We start from the raw sequence: 21,898 nt of genomic DNA, 5'->3' as shown, positions 1-21,898 counted from the left end.
CTTTGTGCTTTTTATTGCTTTCTTAGATTTGTCTCATTCATACAATTCTGGCCACATAACTCACTTGTTGGGGTAGGGAAACGGGAGTGAATCGTTCTAGTTTTGAATGTTACTAGGTAATTTTGCAATAAGGACTTGGGTCCAGAGTTTGCTTAATTCCCCCTGAAAAAAAAATTGCTCGGGGGGGGGGGGGTTAGAGGATCCTCTGGAACAATATGTGGCTCTAGGGGACTGCACAGGGAGTGGGGAATTTGACAAATGTTGCCTCCTTCTCTCCTCTCCCCCATTCCACTAGCAGGATTTCACCACTCAATCAAAAAGCTGTGGACAAAAGGAGCCATTGTGTTTGCAGAATGCAAAGTCCGGATCCAACCCAAGGGCTGCTATGCCATCCCTTTGTGCTAGTTAATGTGAGTGGATGGTGGTGTAGGATCAGGAGCCAGCTGTACTAAATGCAGTGGTGCTCAACCCCAATCTTCTACATTACTCTTAAGGCCATAATCATGATCACTTTGCTTGGCTGCTGACAGATGGCACCACAACCTACAGCTTTCTGAGAGCTGCCAGGCCATTGTAGTAGCCTTGGAGGGAGGTGGCAGTGGGTGGTCCAGGCAAGCTTTGGAGAAAGTTACAACTAGCCAGGGCAGCTGCTCATCAGCTGTCCTGCTCCGCTGCCCACTTTACCCACTATGCTGTTTCAGCTTTGGTGGCAGAAGGCAAAGAGGTGGGAAGTGACAGGAGAGCAGTACGGTTGCCAGGGAGCTGTCCTATCATGAGTGTCCTTCCACAGCTCACCTGAGCCGTTGTCTTCTGCTTGCAAAAGGTCTCAGCTCAGTGGTGTGGGAGTCTTGGTGAGGCCTGGAGGGAAGTGGGAGCTTTGTGGGGAAGAGGTGGGGTTGGTGTGCCTTGGCACTGTTTTGTACCTCTTGACATGGGGTGGGGAGCAGGAGGATGGACTGAAGAACATTGAAGCTATCGGCCTGGGGCAGGCTTGGGAATCTCCGTCTGATATTTCAGATCAGGATGTGTTAGTGGGACAATCACATTTCAGTTATGTGACATTGCAATTATGTCATGTGGTGGGTTGCCCTGCCCATATGTCAAAGGAGGCCCACAGGGTTGGAGCCAAACAGGTTCCTCACTCCTGGTCTAATGGATAGGTGTGTGGGGTTGGTGAGGGGAAGGGTTGTTGTGGGTCACGGTTGTAGGTGGGTTTGGTAAGCAGCACAAGCTGTGGTGGACACCTAGTGTTGAGAGTGGGAGAGGTAGGCTGCAGTGCAATGCAATGCAACCCACCCACCCCACCCACTCAGCCAATCCCATTATCACAACCCTGTGAATCTGAAATAGCATTGAAAATTGTAGCCTTGGTTCACCCAACAGCCCACAAAGGGCAAGTTTATATCACTAAACTCCAGAACAAGCTATTAGCTGCACATATTTTTTTAATAATATAATAATTTATTATTTATACCCTGCCCATCTGGCTGGGTTTCCCCAGCCACACTGGGTGTGGGTGGCTTTTAATGTTTTGATGTTTGGTTTTAGACTGTTGTAACCCATTTTGGGACCTGCTGGTGAAGGGTAGGTAATAAAATAACAATACACATTAATACATTATTATTATTATTATTATTATTATTACTATACTACTACTACTACTATGTACTGGTTTTTTGCCCAAAGCCCTCTAAAAGCATGAAAATGCATCATACAGAGTATAAGAAGGGAAGTGCCATTGATCAGTAAATAAAGCAACAAAATATTGCAAAATCACAACATTCGAGTGTGGGGGGAAAATCCTTCCCAAGTTTATTGACCAGTCTGATAAACATTTTATATTTAAATATTAAACCATGGGGATTCTCCTGGGTCCCCTCCCCTCTTCTTGAGGGTTTTGTGTTCCAAGTTAGGAGCCACTGTAAATCTCTGGGCTATGAAAAATCATCTTTAGATCCAGTACTCAACCAAAGACGACAGTGTCGTGACACCCCTTAAGGAGCCTTTAAACAACAGTCGTGGCTCCCCACCCCCCACAATTATCCTTCGAAAGCGATAGCTTGTAGGGTGCCAGGAGTTACTGGGAGACCCCTATTCCCCCTCACGGAGATAATCACAAAACTACGCTTGAGCCCAATTTCCTCTGCAGCCGCGTGCTTTTCGCGCGCGCGGCCCTTGGCGCCCACCGCGGCCTCTGCTCGCTTCTCCTCCGTCCCTCGGCCGCCTGTGACGTCACCCGCTCCCCGCGCCTCCATTTTAACTGAGGGGACGAGGTTGACGCGCATGCGGACTACCCTTCGGGAGGGTTCTGGGCGGGCATAAAGCCAACTGATCGGGAGAGAGAGAGCGAGCGGAGGAGGCGAAAGACGAGCGAGTAAAGCGCAGCAGCCCGTTCAGTGGGAAGATGGCGACCCCCGCCGAGTGGGCCTCGCTGTGCGAGAAGTTCCGCAGCGCCGTCAACCTCTCCTACGTGGAGTCCAAGAAAGACCCGGAGACGGAGCCGTACCGCTCCAAGTACAGCGCCCGGGAGCTGCTGGAAGGCATCAAGCAGCAGCTGGGCTCCGAGGAGGCGGAAGGCAGCCCGGGAGGCGCCGGCGGAGGCGCGGCCAGGGCCGACGAGCGGGAGCGGCAGCGCGCCGTGGCGCTGGCCGCCGTGGAGTACGAGCTCGGGGTGAATCACACCGACACGCAGGAGTACTCGGCCGGCGAGGAGCACCTGGTGAAGTGCGCGCAGCTGCTGGAGCCTCACCGCCTCTCCCGGGAGTGCGTCTCCCTCTACATCCAGGCCCAGGTGGGGCAAGGAAGGAAGGGGTCGTCGGTCGCCTCCCCCCCGCAATAGCTCACCCAAAAGGGGGCTCAGACCCACAACTGCGAGGAGCGGTGGATAAGAAACGGTGCATGAACGTGTGCCCCCCCCCCCCCCAGCACACGCGCGTCAAATCTCTTTGCGTCGCTCGCGCTGTTTGGGAAAATGCAGGTTCCTAAACCTCAAGAGCGCCGCATACTTGCCGGGGCATTTAAACATCAGCCCGGGCACGTGGCGCAGTGTGTACATTCATCGCCCACCCGTCTTAACAACAAAGGTTTTCTTGGGCCTGGGCAGTCACCGTTTGTCCTGGGGGATGGCATCATTTGGAAGCCAGAAATCAACTGGGGAGAATGAGCTGTCCTGACCTGTGCAATTTTCCTTACGGAAATGGCTGAGTTTTTAGTTTTGTTAGCCTAATCGATTCTGCGGCATCTCTCCTCATTATGAAATCTAGTCGATGCATAATAGGCATCTAAGATGAATAATGTGTTGGCTTGGATCCAAAGTCGGATCTAATGGCTAGCGGAAGAGAGCAGGCAACGGTTGCTGATTCTCTCATCCTCCTTCACCTCTTCCCACACTTCCGGTGTTCCTCCATATTAGAAGGGGGGAAGGAAAGGGAAAATCAGCAAAAAATATTCTTTCCTTCTCTCCTTTGAGCAGAGATTTTTGCCAGTAACTTAACTCGCAGGATCTCAAGATCCAAGTTATTTGATTTGGCACTTTGGAACTCTTGTTCAAGTATTGGATGATGCCCCCAAAAGATGTGTGGAATGTTACATAACAAACATTAACTGTCCACACTTTTTAAATCCATCAATGAATGAAGTTGTTTCCTCCCCCCTCTTCTCATTGTTTTGCCTTTTTGTAAGAATAACCTTTGAACTGTTACCCATTCTATAGAAGTATTGTTGAAACTGCATATCAGAGTTGGAAATCCAGAAGGCTTTCTGTGTTCTGTTGCTGCTGCAGCCATGTGTCTATTCTTCTTGTTTTAGTGCAAGGGGGTGGCATGTGTCAAATTGGAGAAATGCAGTGCTGCGGTGCAAAGTATTAAGGGAGGATTGAGCTGGTGGTGATGGCAGACCATCCTCTGGAATATTGGTTTGCAAGGCAGTAACACTGTTACTTCAAGAAATGAAAAACAAATTTGCTGTTCATGTGCTTACAGTGATTATTTACTATTGCAGTTTGAGAGCTGAGTAACTCCACTCAAGAGAGTCTGCGGATCAAAATAATTTGTGTGCCAGTAGCAGGCTGTGTGTACACAGCATTTTTAAGGCTTCCCCAAAAAATTCTTCCAACAGTAATTTGTTAAGGGTGCTAGGAATGGTAGTTCTGTGAGAGGTAAACTACAATTCCCAGAATTATTTGGGGAAAGGCATGTGGTTTAAATGTATGGGGTGCACATGGCTGCAGTAGCAAGGAAGGAATGATGACATTTAGTCCAGATGGCTTTTGTTCGCAAACTACAATGGTGTTAGAATTAGACCACTGTGGCTCCCAGTGACCAATAATAACATGATTTGAGTTTTAGAATTGTAATCTTTTGGACTAGCTTGAAGCTTCTTCTGTTTCTTGCATGTTCATACTAATTGTTTTATTGCTTGCATGTTTCCCATCCTGGGCTCCTTTAGGAGGAATGTCAGGATACAAAATTCAAGAAATAAATATTAGGCACTGGAAAGGATAGCTTATATTGAAGTAATGTGCTGCACATCCTTGGCCTGGCTCCCCAGTATGTGTCTTTAAGGCGGAATAAGTATAGTATAAGTCTGGTTCTTGTATAATATGTAAGGGGGTGAGCCCTCTTCCCTATTCATTGATGGTGGATTTGGGCCATTCATAGCTTTACAAAAAAATGTTTCAATTTCCCTCTTCTTTTGTAGAATAACCTGGGCATCCTGTGGTCAGAAAGAGATAACATTAAAACAGCTCAGACTTACTTGGAATCTGCAGAGGCTTTATATAATCAGTACATGAAAGAGGTAATGTGTTGTATGAGCACATCTTATGTTTCTGTAATGTGGTGGCACCTCAAGGCGTAATCAAAATTGCAAGTTCTAATATCAATGAGTTGCAATCATTAAATAATAAACAGGCTTTCTGGATTGGTAATTATTACTGAGCTTTGCAAGTTGAGAGGCCTGTTTTCTCATGTTATAAAATGAGACATTTTGATACAATATACGTGTTGTCAGGAGTTTGAATGCCTGAATTCTGAAAAATAATTATAGTACTAAGTGAAAAAATATATCTACTGTTCAGATATCATTTTTAGATAGCTTCAAAATGGTTGGCATTTATGCAGAGTGTTCTGTGCAAACAGCGGACTAGAAATCAGTGTCAACTCACAATTGCAGCTGTGCTTTCATCTGTAACCACATAAAGCATCTATAAAACAGCTTAGGGACACTTCCATTATTAGTTATAATAACTGGAATATTCTAAAAACACTTTGACTTATTGCTGTATGGCTAAAATGCAGTGCAGAATTAGTTTTCTAAAAAAGAGCTTTTCTGTATATCAGGAGGACTTATAACAAGCTAAACTCCTTATGCATAACAAGCAGCCTTCTAAGTTGTTGACTCTGCTGTGCCATAGCATTAGCACAATGGAGCCTTTGTTATACCCTCGGGGGCGCTATTTATGCACTGCACTGCCTTTCTGCATTTCCAGTGTTTGTTCATTCTCCGACATGGCTTCTATGAAACCAGTGGAGTGCTGCACTTTGGCAAATTCTAAAAAGTGATGCTGAAAATATTTCACTTGTTTCATATTTACGCTCTTGTCTTATTTTGCTGAATTTGCTTTTGACTAGATATGATGATGCTTTGGAGAAAGGCCTGAGAAGAGCATGCCTGCCTTCTTGTTTAATCCAGTGTAGTTCCTCTGTTTCTTAACAACCTACCTGTCACATTTAGAGTGTTCTTCCTGGATTGTTGAATCTAGGTACCAGTGGCTCAACTTCCTGTGTGCTAGTTTATGTTCATGCTAAACCTGCCATCTCCCTAGTGTCAAAATCCTTCCTTGGGAGGTGTGCCCAGTCCCACTTGATCATCCTTGATTTGAGGTTAATGTCTCATGCCCTGTCAACTCATTTCCCTCAGTTTTACTTGGTTGAAAATAAGAATTCTTGCCTTCTTCCAAATATGGTGGGTGACCTTTCCCCCTTGCAAGTGCATTTAAGATACCATTGTGATATTGTATGTCATAGGTTATTTAGAGAGGAAGCTGCTTTTATTTTCTTATGAGACTGTCTCTCCCCTCCCCCATTTTTCTCTGTCCCTGATCTTAATAAAGCTTCTTAATTCTGAACCTGTTATTTAACCAGATACTTTGACAGTGCAAGGAGCAGCTGTCCCTCTGTGCTTGGCCAGTGGTTTATGCTACACATGCAGACATAGGGCAACAAAACGATGGATGAATTGACAGGTTGAATGCTGCAACTCAGTGACAGTGAGATAGATAAAGGTGACTGTAGGCAGCTGCCCTTGTCTGAGTTTCACTTGAAAGCACTTATAGTTCACCCAGCTGAAGAGGTGAGGTAGTAGTTGGGTAGTGGTGGCAAAAGAAATCTGGGAGTCCAGACTTGTTAATCACACCTATAACGATGGAAGGTTTTGCAGCTCCAGAAAGACCTAAAATGAAATGGAGCTAGAGGAACCTGATATGTATTCAGAACATATTTCCAGAAACCTTTTGTTGGATTTGTTAACTATACATATGGGTCTTATTTATTGTTATTAAAAAAATTATCTTGCTTTTCAGCAATTATGCCCTCAAAGTCACTTATTAAAGGTAGAAATGTGGTGAAACATTAAAAGGGGTATTTGGGGGCCAGTTGCTGCCCTCTCCCTGATTTTGCAAACTCCTCTATCTCTGTTAGCCCCATTTTAATTGGCGTAGAGCTGGGGGTAACTCAAAACTGGGGCTAACTTTGTGCTCTAGAGTTGTTCAAGAGTTTGAACTAATAACTGGATCTCAATATTAAATATGCTGTTCATTCAGGGATATATTTCTCTTGTGTTGTTTTTACCTCTGTATGATGTCTTGTATCTAGTTGCAACCACTTTTGTCTTGAGTGCATTGAGTAGCACATAAAGCAAAAATTTCTGAAAGCATATTCTTCCAGAGTTTCTGGTTTGTTCATTGGGGTAAACTTACTTTCTTTTTTTCTATATTGTTACATTTACTGAAACTCTTGTTTAAATGCATCACATTCTTCCTGTCAGTGCTGCAGAGTTCAGGAGAAGTAACTGTTCAAGAGAATAGAACAGGTTTTTAGAATAATGTGCAGTTAGAGATGCATGATTAAGAAAGAGATAGGTCTTCTGGTTGGATGTCCTGATACTTAGATGTTTTGTGCAATAGGAACATATTTCTGGATGCATCTTAACTTAATATTCTCTGCAGTACCAAAGTGCAGCCTGTAGAGAGCACAAATCCACTGTATGTATGTATTAAGTTCGTATATGTTATGTTTTGCAGAATGGGAATCCTCCGCTTGATTCCAGTGAACATTTTATGGATGAAGAAGAGAAACTTACTGACCAAGAAAGATCAAAAAGGTATAAGTTGAATTGTAAAGTCAGAGATTGGAAGGGGTGTTTCTGTCTTAAAATTAAATCTAAACCCTCTGTTTCCCCAGATTTGAGAAAGTCTATACTCATACGTTATATTATCTGGCCCAAGTCTACCAGCACCTGGAGATGATTGAGAAGGCTGCACAGTATTGCCATACCACCCTTAAACGGCAGCTTGAATATAGTGGCTACTATCCAGTAGAATGGGCTCTCAATGCAGCTACTTTGTCTCAGTATTATCTCACAAAGGTAGTCACTTCAATGTTTTCTTCAGTGTACCTAATTTGTTAAGGTGCTACCAATGTCAGAGTTGCTATTTGACCAGCTTTCAAAAAGCTATTGTTATTTGTGGTATGAGTCTTATTGGCAGGCATTGGGTTGCATCATCTTCCACACTAAGTTAAGTGCACTTAAGTTCCCTTTGAAATCCATGGGACTGAAAGTCATGACTAACTTGCCTCATTCATTTTGTAAGTCAATGTTCTTTCCTAGCTTTGTTGGCATTTACAGATGTCAAACTCGCAGCCAAAAACATGAATAAGAAAAAGGTCATGTTTCAGGAGAAGTGCCTTAGAGAAATTTATTCCTCAAATTTGTTATGATATGAGTGTGTATGTAAGGGTGGGGAGACTCCTTAGAAGACCTTTACGTGTTTATCCTCAGCTTTCTTACTATACAGAGTTGCCAGATTATATCCCCAGATCCTTCAAAGATCACGCATTTGGGCAAACAATTGGGCAACTGAATTATTTCATTCTTAAATATTAAGAGAAAAATATCTTACTGCGTGCCAGGAACAAACACCACTATGTCTTCTCCTTACAGCAATGTTTCATGGAGTCCAGGCATTGTTTAGCAGCTGCCAGTGTCATCTTTGGCCAAGCTGGACAGGTGCCATCTGCAGAGGACAGTAAGTCATCTCATTTTAATCCTCACTGTAGTGGCTTTGAGTTATATGGGTTAGCAAAAATGTTGAATTCTCTGCTTGCTGTCAGTTTCAGTGCTACATTGATTTTGTGGGACTGGAGGCAGAGGTTGCAAAGTGAGAGGGTGAAGAGGTGCCCTTCAGCAAGGCTACACTTCTCTATTGGGGTTGTACAGCTTTGAAACTTAACGGTGCAGACTTGGAACATAGTGGAGGTGCCGAGGAAATAGCTTTCGATATTTCAACTTTAGAGAGGGAGAGAAGATGTACAGTTTTCCTCTGTTCATAGAATTGTAGAGTTGAAAGGGACCCCAAGACTCACCTAGTCCAGCCTCCTGCAATGCAAGAATCTCAACTAGATCATGCATGACAGATGGCCATCCACCCTGTCCTTAAAAACCTATAAGGAAGCAGAGTCCACCACCTCTTGTGGGAGTCCCTTCCACTGTCAAACAGCTCTTACTCTCAGAAAGTCCTTCCTGATGTTTAGTCAGAATCTTCTTTCTTGTAACTTGAATCCAATGGTTCGGGTCCTGCCCTCCACAGTAGAAGAAAACAAGCTTGCTCCATCTTCCATGTTACAGCCCTTTAGATATTGAAGATGGCTATCATATCTCTAAATCTCTTCTTTATGTGGTTAAACATACCCAATTCCCTCAACCATTCCTCATAAAGCCTGGTTTTCAGAACCTTGATAATCTTGGCTGCCTTCCTCTGCAGATGTTCCAGCTTGTCAATATCCTTCTTAAATTGTGGTGCCCAGAAGTGGACACAGTACCCCAGGTGTGGTTTGCCCAGGGAAGAACAGACTTCCCTTGAAAGGAACACTAGACTTCTATTGATGCAGCCTAGAATAGCATTAGCTTTTTTTACTGCTGCATCACACTGTTGACTCCTGTTAAGCTTGTTTACTAAGACCCTTATATCCTTTTCACATGTATTATCGACAGTCACGGTGTCCCACTTCTTATATTTTTGCAGCTGCCTATAACCTGCTATAAGTTGTATTGGTAGTATACCTCGCTGGTTCATTTTTTACTTTTTAGGACTGTTAATGCTAGAAATGCTTAAACTACCGGTATTTTAACAATGTTATGAAAACTGTGTTCTAAGATGTTCTTTACCCCCTGTTTTCCTGAATAGAAATTAAATGTCTCCCTCCATTTCCAGTAGAAGTATCTTGAAGCTGTTTGATCCCCGTTACAGAAAAGCTTCAGGATTAGAAAATATTATGACCAAAAGTTAAACCTTCCTCCTTATAGCCATTTAATAGATTCCAGTAGTATTAGTTACTTAAATTCTGTGTAGTCCTTCAGGTAATTTTAAGTGGCTAACTTATCCCCCCCCCCCCCCCCGAGATGGCTTTTCAAAATCTAACTGTCAACTAGCCTAATGAATATTGTAATATTTTAAACCAGATGAAACAGAACAAGATCAGCAAGACCTTCGACAGAGAAGAGCTGAAATTGCAAGGTGTTGGATTAAGTACTGCTTGAACTTGTTGCAGGGAGCCAGGAAATTGCTCGAGGTAATCAAGAAACGGAGTGCAAATAACCTTTTTAACATTTGCGGGAGTAACTAAACACAGTAGTCGCAACAACTGCTAGTGGTGCTGAGACTCGAGGGTATAGTAAATGTAAGTCACAAGGTTGCTGTGTGTACAGAGATAGGAACCAAAATCAGTTGAGTGCTGGAATCTCTGCTTAATTTTTAAACCTTCAAGCAATATTCTGCTTGGGCAGTAGAACACTTAATCTTGTGTTTGCCAGTTTTGACCATATCATCTTGATTTCATCATGGGCCTTGATGTTTTACTGATAGCATCCAAATGGTTTCAGTAGGAGCTAGATACATTACCTAATCAAGAAAGCAGAGTTTTCTTTGTTAAATTAGTCTGCCATTGGTGCATACTCTGTGTTTACAGTTTTCCACTTCGACTTCTTCGGTAATTTTCTACTTGCCTATTATTGTCCTGTCAGAGTGGATATTTAGCAGCTGAGATAGGCAAGCAGGCAGGTATTCCCATGTGTCCCAGTGGCTGTGAAGATGTCAGCATCTCATCTATTAAAAAATCAGCTGTGTAATTTCCACCGCCTTGTTAGGTTTTCCTTCCTTAAATTGTTGTGGTGCTTATATACTGCTTTTTGTCCCAAGTGACCCCAAAGCAATTTAAAAAATAAATAAGAAAATATCATTATGAATCACAAAACACCATTAAGATAACAGTAAAATATTAGCAGCATACATAAGCTGTTGAGATTTTCAATTTGGGAAAGCAGTTCCTACTGTCTGATAACACAGTACAGTCATACCTCATGTTACAGCTGCTTCAGATTACATGTTTTTGGGTTGCGGACCGCGGGAAACCCGGAAGTACTGGAACGGGTGACTTCCAGGTTTCGCCGCTCACGCATGTGGAGGAGCGCCAAATCGCGCCAGCACAGACACAGTGCTTCAGGATGCGAACGCTGCGGGTTGCGGATGTGCCTCCATTACGGATTACATCCGCAACCCGAGGTTCCACTGTAGTACTAACAATGGATAGGAAAGGAAAAAGAGAACCCTACAAGATGTCAGATATATTGGGAGTGGTTTAACAAAAATTTCAAGAATGACAACCACTTGCTTTGAAATAAGTCAGGGAAAATATCTCAAGAGTTACTGCTTGGAGAATTGTTGAAAACTCTTTAAAATGCCTCCTCCACTAAGTTGCTGCTATAAGCTCAGCTTGTGTTTCCATTGAATTATCAAAATAAATAAGAATCATATATGGCAGTACTAAATAATTTCTAGAAATCCAAAACATGTATTTTTCTGTCATGCAAACATAGGAGTAACAGAAGTTGCTACTGTGAACGTGATTAATTTATCAAATTGGCGGTATCTAGTTTTTTGACATCTCGTGGCGAAGTATTTCACACTGTGCGTTCTTGTTTTAGGACAACATTGGGGAGCTGGATCCAGACAGGCAGTCGGAGCTTAAAGCCCAGCAGAAGAAAGAGGAGGATGAGAAGGAAGAGGACAGGAAGAAGGCTGTTCTGTTTGGAACTAGTGATCTGTGTGACTCTATTTTGGCCATGGAAGAAAAAGTGAGCTGTGTGTTTCCACTAGACTTCAAAGAAGCTAGAGAAGTCTTCTTAGTGGGTCAGAATTATGTCAATGAAGCAAAAGATTTCTTTCAGGTAGATGGGTATGTCACTGACCACATTGAAATTCTTCAGGATCACAGTGCCTTGTTCAAGGTGCTGGCATTCTTTGAAGAAGATTATGAGAGGCGTTGCAAGATGCACAAGCGCAGGATAGATATGCTGGAGCCCATATATGCTGGCTTAAACCCTCAATATTACCTTCTGCTCAGTAGGCAGCTTCAGTTTGAATTAGCTGACACCTATTACGAGATGATGGATTTAAAAGTGGCCATTGGAAATAAGCTAGAGGAACTTGACTCCCACACAATAAAGAAAATAAATTCTCTTGCTCAGATGTCCATGAAATACTATGAACTCTTTTTGGATTCATTGAGGAGCCCTGATAAGATTTTCCCCGAGACCCTAGAGGAGGATGTCCTGCGCCCTGCAATGGTGGCCAAGTTCCATATTGCCCGCCTTTATGGCAAGCTTATTACTTCGGATGGCAAGAAACAGTTGGAGAACATGCAGACTTCCTTGGAATATTATTCGTTTTTGGTAGACTACTGCGAGAAGCACACAGATGCCGTCCAGGCCATTGAAACTGAGCTAGAGCTCAGTAGAGAGATGGTTGGGCTTCTCCCAACAAGAATGGAAAGGCTAAGAGCCAAGCTTTCTACTTTCACTTAAACTCCTTCCTCCCGTGGAAATGTGCAATATTAACACAATCGCTGTCCAAATAGGCAGTTTCCCTTATGGCAGTTGCCTTGTAGTCATCCGACATCTGTTGTGTGCTCCCACTGTGACAGGCAGCATAGAACCCGTATAAAATGGAAAACTGTCAAGTGTAGTAATTCTCCCACACTTCAATATTAAGTATACAGTGAATGGTCAACTGGTGCTCTGTATTGCTTGCTCCGTACTGACATGCGCACCTTCCTGCCTTATTTTTCTCCTTCCACTACGTGGTCCAGTTTCCAACTGTAGTGCTGCTCTCCCAACTGTTTCTTCCAAAAGGGAACTTTTTGAGTACATTGTATTTACAGCCCAATCCATCCCCACAAAATAGAGACTTAGGTAGGTGGAATTTATTTTCCTCATTAACAGTCCCTGGAAAAAACCTTAACATATCTCTAATTTAATGGCGTCATATTTATTTTTGTATATGTTAGCTGTCCTCCTTTTGAATCCTGTTAAATAGGATCAATAAACAAACATGCCTGATTGCACATTCTCTTGCCGTCATTTTGTGTGTGTGTTGTGACCTGTTTGGCAGTAGAAACCTGTTCCAGTTTTTCTCCACAAGTTACAGCCTGAGTCTTAAATACATTCCAGCTATTACCAAACCATAGGCCAGGACTCTTGTTAGTCCCGTCCTGCAACTGAAGTTCATATTCCCATCTGTAAGGACTAGAGTTGAACATTTAAAGACAATAAAAGCAAAAATTCTCTGGCAGCTCACATCTATGTTCAATGGCATATTCTCTTATTAATAGTGGTTTTTGAAAGGGAGAGGTGAAAATTAAGAAATGCCCACCATCCTATTCTCACAGTGGCCAGTCAGATACCTATGGGAAACTACCATGTAAGACATGAATACAACGGCATTCTTCCGCTTGTGATGCCCAGAAACTGGTATTCAGAGGCATACTGCCTCCAGCAGTGAAGTTAGAATCTAAGCATCATGGCTAGCAGCCGCCACTCCATGAATTTGCCTATGCCTCTTATGTGAAGGAGTACTTTATTTTGTCTGTCCTGAATCTTCCAACATGGAGCTCCATTGGACACCCATGAATTCTAGTGTTATGAGAGAGGGAGAAAAACGTTTTCTTACCCGCTTTCTCTAAACCATGCATACCTTTAAACACTTCTGTCATGTTCTCTCCCACCCACATACTTGCCATTTTCCAGACTTTGTTGTTGTTTAGTCGTTTAGTTGTGTCCGACTCTTCGTGACCCCATGGACCAGAGCACGCAAGGCATTCCTGTCTTCCACTGCCTCCCGCAGTTTGGTCAAACTCATGCTGGTAGCTTCTAGAACACTATCCAACCATCTCGTCCTCTGTCGTCCCCTTCTCCTTGTGCCCTCCATCTTTCCCAACATCAGGGTCTTTTCCAGGAAGTCTTCTCTTCTCATGAGGTGGCTGATTTCCTTCAGAATGGATGTGTTTTATCATCTTGCAGTCCATGGGACTCTCAAGAGTCTCCTCCAGCACCATAATTCAAAAGCATCAATTCTTCGGTGATCAGTCTTCTTTATGGTCCAGCTCTCACTTCCATACATCACTACTGGGAAAACCATAGCTTTAACTATATGGACCTTTGTTGGCAAGGTGATGTCTCTGCTTTTTAAGATGCTGTCTAGGTTTGTCATCGCTTTTCTCCCAAGAAGCAAAGAATTTTCCAGACTAAAAAGCCCCAAATGTAATCTTTCCTCATTGGAGAATTGCTCCAGTCCCTTGATCATTTCTGGTTCTTTCCTGAATATTTTCCAGCTCTACAATGTCTCTTTTGAAGTCTGACCAGAACTGTACATAATATTCCCAGTGTGGTCACACCATAGATTTGTCTAGCGGCCTAATGACATTGGCAGTTACATTTTCAACCTCTTTCCTAATGCTGCCTTATATGGACTTTGCCATTTTCACAGCTGCTGCACATGCGAGTCAACATCTCCATCAAGCTGTCCTCTGCAACCCCAAGGTCTTGTTCCTGGTCAGTCAACAGCAGCTGAGACTCCCATTAGCTTATATATGAAGTTTGGGGTTTGTTGGTTTGTGTTTTGTTTGTTTTTGCCCCAGTGAGCATCACTTACACTAAAATACACCTACTCTTTTACTATCATTCACCCAGTTTGGAGAGCTCCCTTTGGAGATCTTTTCAATCACCTTTAAACATCCAAAGCAATTTGGCCACCTCACTGCTCACCCTGACTTCTAGATAATTAAATAAAAAAGCACAGGTACCACCCAATACTAATCATTTAGGGACTCCACTTTCCCCAAAGCCTGCATTAGGAGAAAAGTCCCATTTATTCCTGCTCTCTGCTTCCTGTTTCTTAACCGGTCATTGATCCTCAAGAGGGCCTGTCCTCTTACTTCATGACTGTTAAGCTTACTCAGGAGTCTTTGGTGAGGTACTTCAGCAGCAGCTTTTTGACAATCTTTAAGTACACAATATCTGATAGATCAACTTGTGACAATGTTTGTTGGCACTCAAGGAACAAGGTTTACTCTTGCGGAAGCCATGCTGGTTCTTATTCGGTAAGACCTGTTCTATACCCTTAGTAATTCGGCCTTTACAGGGCTTTCCTTTAGCTTCCCAGCACAGATGCTAAGGTAAGTTGCCTGTAACTTCCTGGATCCTATCTGGATTCCTGATTAGGAGCTGAATCCTGGCTTGTTCAGCTATTTCATAGAATCATAGAGTTGGAAGAGACCACAAGGGCCATCGAGTCCAACCCCCTGCCAAGCAGGAAAGGTACTTCATTTATTTATTTGCACAAGAGGAGCAAAGCAGCTACAAAGGGGTTCCATTCACCTGCATGCAAGTCACCACAAGCCCACCACAAGACAAGAATGAGCAACATGTTTGCTGCAGCTTGGGCTGGATGTTTTTGATTTCGCAGTTCTGCCAGCAACTCATTTTTTGTGTTACTAAATACAGTACCCTTAGGGAAATAGAATGGGGGGGGGGCAAGGGCTGCCATCTTCAGTGTTCCTTGCATCTTGATGAGGGTGGGAGAGCTATGGGTAGATTTGAAGATCACATTACACTTCCATTCATCTGTCCCTCTTGTACGCAGTACATTAACCATTTGAAAAAAATAACTGTTCAAGAGAAACACCATAGCAGCAGGATGCTAAAACTGTAAGTTAATTGCAAGCTCACCGTGGGTAAATATTGGTTGTAACAAGGCAGTGAGGTATAATTGGGAAAACTATATATTTGATTTAGCTTGATTGCAAACCCCCTCTCCCCTCTGTGCTCCTGCTGGTGCTGCTACAATCTCTGACTGATGCACTGTGGAATTCTTCAATGATAGGTCAAGTACCATAAACAGTTACTCTGGAATTAGAAGGGTCTGTTATTTGTTTGATGCAGTCTGGAATACTTTTTCATGAACTAGGCAAATTTATGTTTTGCCATTTTTAGCTCTTATCAGGAAAGGGGGAAGAGTTGCCAGGCAGCGCCCACAGAGCAACCGTTTCTGAGAGCTTACGCCGCCTCCTCTTGCCCTAGTGAGACTGATCACATCACAAAGGCCAGCTGGGTTGCTGTGGGCAGCTGCTTAAGGGTCTGGCTATTCGGGACATTCTGTGGAACATTGAGAGAGGTTGCTCTTTGTTCTCTTCCGTTGTACAATTGCAAATTGTTTAGCAAGCCACCGAGAGCCCTAAGCATAGGACAAGATATGTAATCTGCAGGGTACTGCCTTTGTAGATGGTCTGAAGACTGCAGCTTGTTCAGAGTGCTGTGTTCAGGCTAGTGTCAGTGACTAGCTGTTTGGAACGTATTCCTTTATTGCTCAGTCTTAGGAAGCTGCCTTATGCCTGGGCACCTTATTTGTACATCTAGGCCACTATTGCTTGTTCTGAGTGGCAGCAGTTCAGCTGCACATAATCTAAATTGTCTTGGTCAATGTTGGCACACAAGAACATTGTTTAGTGAATGTAATTACCTCCTCTTCCAATCACAAATTATCCTGTATTAATATTTATTTAATATTTTTGTTGTGGGGAGGGGAAAAGAAGCTACTGTGCTTACTGAGGCCCCATCCCCAAGCAGCAGAGATCTTATTCAATAACACCTCTGGCTATTGAGGGCTAGAAACTATTATTACTAATGATTTTCAGAAAGGTGAATTCTGTACTTTTCCCATGTGCTTACAAAATAACAGGATCACTTTGGCTGTAAAGAGAAGCTGGACTCAAGGCATAGCAGCCCCTTAGCCTTTTTTTTCTTTTCTTTTCTTTTTTTGCAACATTGTGTGGACTTCTGAAACCATAACTGCTATGTGAACATCCAGTGGGCTAACCTGTGTTGAAAAGTTATGGAGCAACTTTCCCAATTTCCTGTTGCACTGTAACAGTGTAACAGCGAAGATGCATGCATGTAATTTTCTTAGAAGCAAGTCTCACCGGTGGTCAATGGGACTTACTCTCTAGTGAGCATGTTTAGGTTTGGAGTCTAATAAGACCGTTGTCAGTTGAACTGACTGCCAAAGTTAGGCATGGATGGCTGTAATGCTCCATAGCTTCCCAGGCAAGCTGTTCCGTTGAAAAACTTTGTGAGCACTTGAGTGGTTGGTGTGTTTGTTTATGTAAAATCTATCAATGAAAATAACGGTTTTATGTCCTTGGTCTGTTGTTCAGAGAATATTAGCAACAACAGCTGCACATCCCAACCGCACAATTTCCTCTCCCAACTGGTAGTGATGTCAGTAAATGTTAGGTTTTGGTATGGAAATGCAATGCTGATAATCAAGTTTAATCTATTCACCGTGACCGCTGGCATACACATAGTTTTGCTGCTCTGAAGGAAAGGCTTTGTTTAATCAGGGCACAAGCCAGCCAAAGGTTATTTACCAATTAGTTGTATCAATTTCAATGAGAGAGTTATGGGGAAGAGGCTTTCTCAGTGACAGAGCACATGATTTGCATGCAAAAGGTCCCAGGTGTTCATCCCTGGAATCTTTAGGTAGGACTCTTTAGGTAAGTTTTTCATTTGAAACCATGGTGAGATACTGCCAATCAGTGTAGAGAATACACTGGTCTAACTTGGTATGGCAGCCTCCAACATTTTTAGTATGCACCACTGAAATATAAAAAAAGGATGCTTAGCTTTGGGTAGATGGTGTTGTAGATCTAATTATCTTATCAGAAAATAAGGCAACGTTTCCTGGAGCATACCTCATCACATATCACCCAAAAACACACACTGCAAGTTACACGAAAGTTACAGCAAGAGGGTGGGGTTGGGGAGAGATAAGTGTGTTTGTTGATTAATGATCCCCACTCTCTTTAATTGCCCCATTCTCCTAAATATGATGCAGTAATTTATAGGATCATGGTGTCTCCCCAACACAGCAGGAGTCATTGCTATGCTGGCACGTTCTATGTACAATTGCTGACAAGTAAGACCTGTTGAAAACATGCATAAGAGTGGGCTGTAAGTAGTTAAATTTGGTAGGGGTTCATATTGCATGGCTTTGCAACATACCTGCTCAACGTCTGTTGTAGCCTCAACATGAAGCAATTGCTGTGAGAAACCAGTAACTTGCACAAAAAACTCCCTCTAAGCCACAAAGCGACAAGAAGCATAGCCTATAACTATGGTCTTGTTCTTGAAAACAGCAGATGAGGTGATAACAGTTATCATGCCAGAACTGCAAATGGGGCTCACATGACTAAATGATACTGCATACGATAAAAATCGGGGTCAGGCCAAGATGTTTTGTGACCTGAGGCATAGGAGAAGATGGCATCCTCCAACATGCAGAAGTCGGCCAGATTGGCAGTTGACTCTTTCTTCAACACTGACAATGAGACGGCAACATCCACCACCGCAGCCTGGATTGGTACACACAATTCTGTCATCGAACACTTGGGCAACGCTCCCCACCTCCAGCTGCTGCCACCAGAGGCACCTGCCTCACCCTGCCTAGCAGAAGGACCCTGGAAGACATTATTCCTGCACACAGAAAACTTGATATTGAGGGGAGAGCTTGGCCTTCTCCCTATCACAACCAGCTTTTTCCATGCAGAATTGTGTTTGCAGGAAAGAGCATTCCTTCACATAGTCAGGTGGGCGGACTGGGGGAAGAGCGAGTTCCTTACACAATATGTGTTATGTTCACTATGCATAGGAATGCGAGTACTTTAAACGGAAAAAAAAGCTGGTAGCATGACGGGAGAGTACTACTCAGGTTGTAAGGCCCAGAACAGGCCCAGTGCTGGAGTCTAGTGCAAATTTATTGTCACAGGACAGAGCTCAGTGTTTAGGGGTAGGTCTGAAGGGGCCAGAGTCTCCCCCCCACCTCACCCCCATCCAGTTTATTTTGTTATCCCGTTCATTTTTGCTATTAAAGACCACTGGTGGATGCCATTTTGCCACCATGACTATATGCACACAGTGCCTTGGAAACAATGCAAAGTCCCTCGGCAGTCTGGGTAAATAAAATGAAGGCCACCCTGTAACAGTTGTTGAGAGAAGAAGCTCTGCCACTGCTGGAGAAAGATGATCCCTCCTGCCTGCAAATGGTCAATAATAAAAAGTCAGTGTGGTGTGGTGCCATGCAAAGTGTTAAGACTAGGACTCAGGAGACCCAAGTTCAAATTGGCTAAAAAGCTCATTGGGTGACTTGGGCCTGTCCCTGCCTCTCAGCCTGACCTACCTCACAGGGTTGTTGTGGGGGATAAAAAGGGGAGGGGAGAACAATGCACATCTCCTTGAGGAACGTGGAAGAAAGGTGGAGTATAAATGTAATAATAAAGAATAAAAGTATTGACTTTGCTAGAGGGGCATGGGGTTGTTGGTTTGTGTTGTTTTTTTTCTTCTTGTTTTTCGTGTTTTTATTTTGTATTTTTATACTGTGCACCACCCTGAGTTCTACAGATGAAAGGCAGTGTAACAATTTGATATTAATAAATTTGATTAATAATAATAATTGACGTGTATGTTTTAAAATGGTCCCATTGTTGACTACAGATTTTCATTCATGTTGAAATGAATAATGACTGCACCCCTAGGATTTTTGGTTGTGTGGGTAGAATCTAGTAGTAGAGAGCAGAGGAAAAAGTTGTCTGTTCACCTAAATACTTTTGTTTGAACCATTAGAAGGCTTTTCTTTTTTTAACTGCTGCTGCTGTTGGTGAAATGTGAACTTTGTCTTTTCTTTTCTTTTCTTTTCTTTTCTTTTCTTTTCTTTTCTTTTCTTTTCTTTTCTTTTCTTTTCTTGGCAGCTGGGCAGAAAACTGAAATGTTATGGCTTGGTAAATTGATTGATTGACCGACTGACTGCTGGGTAGTTAGGCTTCTATAATGTGAATAAATTCTTAGAGGAAAAAAATCTATCTGTCAATATATTAATTCTGGAGGAAGCAGGTGGGAATATGTTCACAGCTTTTGGCATCTCCCATGACAGTTTAACAGTTATACAGTCAAGACATGCAACTGAGGTAGCCTGTGTCCTCTGTCAGAAGGACATCTGTTCTATGATGTTTCATAGATTGGAACTGTGTGGAACAGCTGTTTGCTGTTGATTTTACAAATGTTTCCTAATTCATCTTATTTGTGGTTTTTACATTTGCAGCTTTTTGAACTTTCTGCTTAAAACAATATTGAGCTCCCCCCACGCCCAGTCATAGAGGATCATATGCTAGATTTCTGTTTAATATCTATAAGATAAGAGGGTAACAGTATGTATAGGCAGAATGGACGAATCTGTCAATTTCATTTTGTCTCTGTTTTTAATTCTTGCAACTATAAATTCAGTTTTCCACATTTCCACAGCAGCTTAATTTCCCCCGCCTCAGTAAGTGCAAAGGACCACTCTGCAACCAGTTTGCCCGAAAGATGCTTAGGCATCATGTATATGGAACTTTTTCTTCAAGACCCAAGTGTAGTGCAGGTAACTTTTTCTACATTTTTATTCCTCTGTGAAATTAACACCTCGTTCTCTGACCACCTGCAAGACTCCAACACAACAAGAAGCGTGCGTGCCCACCCACTCAATAATGAGCATTTGGTTCAAAGCTTTTTTTGCTTAGGTTTGCTAGGGGTGATATTGTAAGGGGCCACCAATTTGTGTCTTTGCCTTGGGTCAGGCTTGGCAGGATTGTAATGGGACACAGGACACAACAGTTGTGCTGTGCTGGAACTGCAGTAGGTGACCTGCTTTTGACTGCAGATCAATAGCACTGATTCTAGCAAGGGAAGGGCCTCAATTTGCTGTTCATCCCTGCTTGTTCTAAATAACTTCAGCCTTTCCTTCTATTATCTGACAGACATTTCTATGCTACACTGTAAGAATCATTGATCCCGATAATTTTGATGAACTTAGTCTGGAAGCAGGGGGAGTGTTGGATTTTACAAATCTCAGATGCTACCCCAACATTATCTATGGTTTTATGAAATACATAATACCCTTTGGCAACTCTTTACCCCCACCGTGCATGCAGTGACTACAGAATGCCTTTGTCTTATATCTGGCATATTTAACCTTCTGTATATAAATCATGGCAAACAAAATAAACCAAATAATTCTGTAAGCAGGGAGCTGGATATTATTTCATAGGCAGGCAAACATTTTGAATCCGCAAATGCTTATTTGCTCATTATCAGCTACTTGCGAAATAACCCCAAGTATGCAACAATAAGCCACATGTGCCTGCTTGGATAGGCAGACTCAAAAGTATTCACAGGAAAGAAATCTCCCAATTTTAATGCCTTGGAAGAATGCAAAGCTCTTAATCTACTTTCCATGTGGCTTGAAAATAGTGTATGCATGTTGGTCCAAAGTGTAAGAAAAAGTCACAGAAGAAAGTAGCATATTGGGCTAACCTAAATGTTGTGTTTCTCCTAGTAGGATATACTATTAGATGATAATGATGGTGGTAATTTAGGAAAGATTATGAATATCTGGTTAGTTCCAATGCAACTTTAAGAAAAACAAAACAGCCAGTAGACGCATGTGCTCATAGTTTGTAGACAGTATAATCTGAATTTGATATGACTGTTGATATTTAATAAGAATAAGAATAGATAAAGCCATTTGATTAGGTGTGCCTTCCCCCAATGAGGAATGAAGTTAGTATGTAAATGACTTTGTCACTGAATAGTTGTGATTTGGGTCTCATTCTGTTCCAGGGATTTCCAGCCTCGCACCCACAGGTGCCATGGAGCCTCATGCAGAAGTCCCATACACTGAACGTTTCTTCTTCTTTTTCTTTAAAAAAGGTAAGCCTCTAGCCATCCTAGAAAGAAAGTCACCCTTCTAAGCAATTTATGTGAAATGCGCAAGTCTGCCTGCTCCTGTCAGTGTTTTTAGCCAATGCGGGAAGTCAACACTGTGACTGATGAGTTGTTTGGACCCCAGTCAATAGGAACTCCTAGAGACCTAAAGAGCTGCTGTTTCCCCTTCCACTTTAATGTTCTTTTTTCCTGATTCCACCTTATTTTCTATGCAGAAATTGAACATGTTAAGCCTTTTATTGGATGGCAATACAACTGAGTGAGACAATACAGACAACCAGTTTATACCAAGTGGTTGAATATATACATCATGGTAATAATGAGTTAAAATTGCAAATGACCAAGCTATGTTTTGTTCTACAGATGAAACAGACCTTCTTTTCTTTTGGTCATCATAATTATGACCTACATACATGATATAATGTGATAGCTCAGTTGGTAGAGCATGAGACTTTTAATCTCAGGGTCATGGGTT

At 42.6% G+C, this 21,898-nt stretch overlaps 1 protein-coding gene across 1 annotated transcript; it reads left to right on the top strand.

Annotated features, from left to right (window-relative positions):
* Nucleotides 1-2,314: 2,314 nt before the first annotated feature.
* On the top strand, nt 2,315-12,677 carry KIFBP (kinesin family binding protein). Its single transcript, XM_028729449.2, has 7 exons — nt 2,315-2,791; nt 4,699-4,797; nt 7,301-7,380; nt 7,461-7,644; nt 8,221-8,305; nt 9,739-9,848; nt 11,260-12,677. The coding sequence occupies exons 1-7, from the start codon at nt 2,405-2,407 to the stop codon at nt 12,136-12,138; spliced, it is 1,824 nt and encodes a 607-aa protein (XP_028585282.2). The 5' UTR covers nt 2,315-2,404; the 3' UTR covers nt 12,139-12,677.
* The last annotated feature ends 9,221 nt before the right edge of the window (nt 12,678-21,898 follow it).

Source organism: Podarcis muralis, chromosome 6, assembly GCF_964188315.1.
Source record: "Podarcis muralis chromosome 6, rPodMur119.hap1.1, whole genome shotgun sequence".
Taxonomy (NCBI): domain Eukaryota; kingdom Metazoa; phylum Chordata; class Lepidosauria; order Squamata; family Lacertidae; genus Podarcis; species Podarcis muralis.
The sequence above is the reverse complement of the archived record's forward strand: the minus strand, read 5'-3'. Positions and strand labels throughout refer to the sequence as shown.

Bases quoted from the DNA above. Each gene is read 5' to 3' on its own strand.
- KIFBP (XM_028729449.2), top strand. From the start codon at position 2,405: ATGGCGACCCCCGCCGAGTGGGCCTCGCTGTGCGAGAAGTTCCGCAGC. The intron at 2,792-4,698 runs GTGGGGCAAGGA...CTTCTTTTGTAG, and splicing joins CCCTCTACATCCAGGCCCAG to AATAACCTGGGCATCCTGTG. The intron at 9,849-11,259 runs GTAATCAAGAAA...TTCTTGTTTTAG, and splicing joins GAGCCAGGAAATTGCTCGAG to GACAACATTGGGGAGCTGGA.